At 39.8% G+C, this 6023-nt stretch overlaps 1 protein-coding gene across 1 annotated transcript in view; it reads left to right on the forward strand.

Moving 5' to 3' along the window:
- TBC1D8B (TBC1 domain family, member 8B (with GRAM domain)) overlaps positions 1–6023 on the forward strand; it is a 112193-nt gene that overhangs the window by 51611 nt on the left and 54559 nt on the right. The window contains exons 9-10 of the mRNA XM_006889896.1: positions 1452–1602; positions 4358–4572. Of these exons, the coding sequence (XP_006889958.1) occupies positions 1452–1602; positions 4358–4572 (366 nt within the window). The remainder of the gene's footprint in view (positions 1–1451; positions 1603–4357; positions 4573–6023) is intronic.

Consider the following 6023-nt stretch of genomic DNA (forward strand, 5'->3'; position numbering starts at 1 on the left):
AATAGAAGAATTCAACAGGACAGCAAACAGCAAATGCTGGCAAGGTTGTGGAGAGATTGGAATTCTTAGTCACTACTGTTGGGTGTGTAAAATGGCACAACCACTGTGGAAGGCAGTATGGCACTTTCTCAAAAAGTTGGAAAGAGAAATTTCATTTGACCCAGATACCTCACTACTGGGAATACTCTTAAGAAACCAGAGCCACAACTCAAGCCGATGTGCACACATCCATGTTTATTGCTGCATTATTCACAATAGCAAAGAGAGAAGTAACCCAAGTGCCCATCAACAAATGAATGGACAGAAAAACTAGTACATCCACACAATGGAATACTATGCCGCATTGAAAATTAATGAAATAAACATTACACACCATAGGGGTGCCTTGAGGACATTATGCTGAGTGAAGTATCTCAATCACAAAAGGATAAATACTGCATAGCACTGCTGTTATAGAACAGACATGGGGGCACTAGGGAGAGAATGGGAAAAGAGTGGATAGATAATGAACACCACATTAGAACAGATGAGGGGAAGAACTCTCTGAAAGGAACATATGATTAGCCATTAAATGTATGAGAACAATCTGGAACAAGGGATGCATTGTGAGGTGGGCTGGGGGAGGGGTAGAAAGGGGGAGGTGGAAAATGTGCAACACTGAATAAAAGAGAAAAAATATCCTTGTCATCAAGTCCAAACTACTCATAACTGACCCTCCATCATCTTTTCTTAAGAATGTACATCACATAAGAGAGATTTGGCGATTTGTCTCTCTTAGGCCAGCTGGTGAATTCATACTACCTGTATTTGAGTTGGCAGCACATCTCCCTTCTGATTAGGGTGCTACAACTGAAAAATTAATCTTGTGGGGATTGAAGAAGTATTGCAGACACTACTGTGTGACGTTTTTGTATAAAGTACACAAGAATTGTTAAAGAGAATGAAGATAAAAATTGGATGTTGGGTTGTACAAATTTCTAATCTATTCTGGAATCTACATGATTTGGGAAGAATTGTAGTTCAAAGATTTACCTCCAATATTTAATAGTTTAGCCTTTTGTGTATGAGTTTGGGAAAGAAAATAGCAGATAAAAGGTATAATGTTCATATGGATTTAAAAGATGTTTTTGGATCACAGATACCCAGTGTTTGATCCCTATGTGAATACTGACCTTGACTTTATATGCTCTTGATATCCATAGATCTGTTGTTTCAGAGAAGTCTAGTGGATTAATCCTTACTGTGTGTACTGCTAACCCAAAGGCAGTGCCCTCTCTGCCAGTTTGAATTTACCATCAGCCCGAGTTGGTTCTGACTTGATGGCAATGAATTTGAGTTTCTGTGCGGATTTTGTTTTTTTTTTTAAGTATTGTGGTTTCATGTTGAAGAAGATGATCAGAATACTTGAAGTTGTTTTCTTACCACTTTTATTATTCATTTTCCTGTTATAGTTGAAAGAAAAGATGAAGGAACAGTCGTGGAACATCCTATTTACAGAATGTGGGCGTGGTGTTAGCATGTTCCGGACCAAAAAGACAAGAGATCTGGTTGTAAGAGGGATTCCAGAGACCTTAAGAGGAGAGCTTTGGATGCTTTTCTCAGGTACTACTTTTGTTCCTTTGATTCATTTAATAGACATTAACTGTGTCACTTCTAGGAATTATTCACTAAGCTAAATTAATAGAATTACAAAATTGGCTAGGACAAATTCTTGCCCATCATGAATTCAGAGTGGCCAAAATTAAAAAGGTAAATAGCATACTTTATATACTATTGTACTGGAAAATCTGCTGTCACAGACCTCTCCAGAGTACTGAAGAGCAACAGGACTAAGTTGCGCCTGATCCAGGTCCTAGTCTTTGCAGTTACTTGCTATGCATCAGAGAGCTAGACAATGACTAGGGATGATAGAAGGAGAATTGATGCCTTTGAGCTGTGGTGCTGGAGAAGAGTACTAAATATAATTTGGACTGCTAGGAGAACAAACAAGTTAATCCTAGAGAGGGTGAGACCAGCCTGCTTCTTGGAGGCAAGGATTCTGAAGCTTCGTCTGACATACTCTAGACATGTTGCAAGGAGGGGCCAGTCCTTAGAGAGAAACGTCTTTCTTGGAAGGGCAGATGAGATGCATTGACTAAATGACTAGGGTAATGGGGTAGGTGTGTTAGAGATAATAAGGTTGATTCAAGATAGAGCAGCGTTCAGAGCTTTTGTACATAGGGTCACTATGAATCACAAGCGACTTGATGGCATATAACAAAAACAACAAAGTATACTTACATATGTAGATATCCACTTACTGATTTCATTTTACTTGGATCTACAATCAGCACTCATGGTAGCAGCAGTCAAGAAATCAAAAGACTTGTTGCATGGGAGAAATCTGCTGTCAGAGACCTCTCCAAAATTCTAAAGAGCAGGGATATCAGTTCAAAAACCAAGGTGTGCCTTATTCAAACTATGGTTTTCTAAATTACTTATTAGGCATCTAAAAGATGGACAGAGATTAAGGATGACAGAATATTTTTTTTTCCAGGAGAATAATCGATGCCTTTAAGTTGTGATACTGGAGAAGAGTAATGAATATCCCATGGGCTGCCAAAAGAACAAATATGTCTTAGAGAAAGTGCTCCTTGGAGAGTAGTGTAATGAAGCTTTACCTCACTTATTTTGAACATAGTTTCAGGAGGAATCAGTCCTTAGAAAGAGACATCATGCTTGGAAAGGTGGAGAGTCAGCAAAAGAGGGGAAGACCCTCAATGAGATGGATTGACACAGTGACTAGCAGTGAGCTCAAGTATATTAGAGATGATGAAGATGACACAGAGTACAGAAAATTAAAGATCTGTTGGTCATAGAAATGCTATCAATCATATTTGACTTGCCAGCACCTAACAACAATTGTCTAAGCTAATTACTTTGCTAGAATGTGTGTTGTTTTTAAGAGAAATCTCTATCGTGTTAAAGGAAAGTGGAGGAAAAATGCTTAGCTCAGGAAAAGATTATCCAAAAACAACTGGAACATCAGCAGAGAACTGCCAGCTGTTGCAGGCTGGGTTTAGAAGAGGCACCAGCCAACGTTAGATGGATCTTGGCTGAAAGCAGAGAGTACCAGAAGAATGTCTATATTTCATTGACTCTGCAAAGACATTTGACTGTGGATCACAACAAATTGTGGCTAACCTTGAAAAGAATGGGTATCTCCGAACACTTAATTGTGCTCATAACGCAACCTATACTTGGACCAGGAAGCAGTAGTCAGAAGAGAGCAGGGAACCGCTTCATGGTTCAGGATCAGGAAAGATGTGTTTCAGGGATGCATCCTGTCTCCATACCTTTTCAGTATATATGCAGAACAGATCATTTGGAAAACTGGGCTTTATGAGGAGGAATATGGCATCAGGGTTGGAGGAAGATTCAACAACCTGTATTATGCAGGTGACACAACCTTGCTTGTTGAAACTGAGGAGGACCTGAAGTGTTGGCTGCAGAAGGTCAAGAACGGCAGCTTTTAATAGGGATTAAAGCTCAACAAGAAAACAAAGATCTCACCACTGGGTCAATTGACAGCTTCATTATGGATGGAGAAGAGGCTAAGATTGTTGATAACTTAAGCTTGTTTGGTTCCACAGTCAACCGTCTTGGCACACCAGCAGTCAGGAAATCAAAAGACTAATTACATTGGGAAAGTCTGCTGTCAGAGACTATTCTACTATACTGAAGAGCAGCGATAGCACTCTGGAGACTTAAGTTGTGCCTGATTCAGGCCATGATCTTCACAATTACTTGCTATGTAAGTAACAGCTGGACAGTGAATAAGGAGGATAGAAGAAGGATCAATGCCTTGAGTTGTGGTACTGGAGAAGAGTGTTGAACAAAAGAGCAAACAAGTCTGTCTTGGGGTCAAACCAGGCTGCTGCTTGGAGGCAAGCCTTTTGAAGCTTCATCTTACATGTTTTGAGCACCTGGCCACGAGGGGCCAATCCTTGGACCAGGGCATCATGCTTGGAAGGGTGGAGGGATAGTGCAGGAGAGGAAGACCCAGGGTGAGATGGATTGACTCAGTGATTGGAGAAACAGAGAAGAGCTTGTCTCAGGATGTGTCAGGTTTCAGAGTTTATGTCACTGTGAGTCACAGGAGATTCGATGACACATAACAACAGCAAAAATAACAGAATGAAAATGTTACTGTTCGATAAGGTTAGTGTCTTGATTGAATAGACTCTAGTGGGAAGTTTCTTTTTTCTTTTTGTGAATGTGTACTCAAATAATAATTGAGCCTAAAGCTAAATCTGAATGCAGTGGAAGCTTTATTAAATTTTTCTGCCTTTGTATGATAATGTAATCATGTTCATAGGTGCTGTTAATGATATGGCTACTCACCCTGGTTATTATGCTGAAGTGGTTGAGAAGTCCTTAGGGACCTGCAACTTGGCTACTGAAGAAATTGAACGTGATTTGCGTCGTTCCCTGCCTGAGCACCCAGCCTTTCAAAGTGACACTGGCATATCTGCTCTGAGACGGGTACTCACTGCATATGCATATAGGAATCCCAAAATTGGATACTGCCAGGTATGATTGTACTACAGGCCCAATAATATGCATCTTCCAAATATAAACTCCTGTCAAATACCCCCTCTATTAATTTAGGAATTGTAATAATAAGGATAGAGATTGGATTGAGATTGATAGTGAATATTATTAGTACCAGTAGGATGATAGTGAGGATACTTAGGAGAATTGCTATTTTTTTTATTGTTGCATATTTTCTCCCTGCCCCCAACCCTGCCACCTCTCCTGGCCCACCCCACAATGCACCTCTTGTTCCAGATTGCCTGATCATATATTCCCTTCTGACAGTTCTTTCCCTCATCTGTTCTAATGCAGTATTCATTATCTATCCACCCTTTCCCCATTATCTCTCCAACCCCCATGTCTGTCCAATTTTAGAATAGCAGAGTTATGCAGTATTTGTCCTTTTTTTAAAATTTCTTTATTTTTCATTTCAATGAACATCTACAGAGATTTTGGAATTCCATTTGTTCATTGTTGCACCCCTCTCCCCGCCGCCCCATCCCCACCCCCGTTTGCTCCTCTCCTTCAAACGCAAAAGGAAAACTCCCTCATTGGTACGCAATCCCCCACACACATCCCCCAACCCCCAAATATAACCCACTCTGCAACCCTCATTCCGTACTCTTACGAGAAACATAATGCCCTAAAATATCAAATATTCTCTCCCCCAAAGACTTCAATGCTGTAAACATATTTCATCCAGTTTTTCTCAGTCTTACCCCCATCCCGATGTCCTTTTGTGATTGAGATATTTCACTCAGCATAATATCCTCAAGACTCCCTCATGTGTTGTAATATTTTACTATTTCATTGTTTTTCAAGGCTGCAAAATATTCCATTGTGTGAATGTATCCTAGTCTGTCCATTTGTTTGTTAATGGGCACTTGTGTTATATCCATCTCTTTTCTATTGTCAATAACACAGCAGTAAATATGAGTGTGCGTACATCTGTTTGGGTGGCAGCTCTGGTTTCTTTAGGGTATATTCCCAGTGGTGGAATTGCTGGGTCAATGGTATTTCTAGCTTTTTGAGAAAGTGCCAGAGACTTCTTTCCATAAAGGCTGCACCATTTTACATTCCCACCGACAGTGACTAAGAATTCCAATCTCTCCACAACCTCTCCAGCATTTGTTGTTTGCTGCCCTGTTGAACTTTGCTGTTGTTGTTGGGATGAGATGATATCTCATAGTTGTTTTTATTTGAGAGCTAGAGATTTTGAACATTTCTTTATGTGTTTGTTTGCCATCTGAATTTCTTTTTTGGTGAGGTGTCTATTCATATCCTGTGTCCATTTTGTAATTGGGTTGTTTACCTTTTTTTTGTTGAGGTGCTACAGTATACCATACATTTTTTATTTCAATTCCTTATCAGATATGTCATTACCAAATTTTTTCCCCAGTCTATGGGTTTCTTTCTTTCCCTGTTGGAGAACTTTTTTTTTCTATAAT

This window comes from Elephantulus edwardii, unplaced genomic scaffold (assembly GCF_000299155.1).
Source record: "Elephantulus edwardii isolate Elephantulus edwardi_28Jun2011 unplaced genomic scaffold, EleEdw1.0 scaffold00083, whole genome shotgun sequence".
Taxonomy (NCBI): domain Eukaryota; kingdom Metazoa; phylum Chordata; class Mammalia; order Macroscelidea; family Macroscelididae; genus Elephantulus; species Elephantulus edwardii.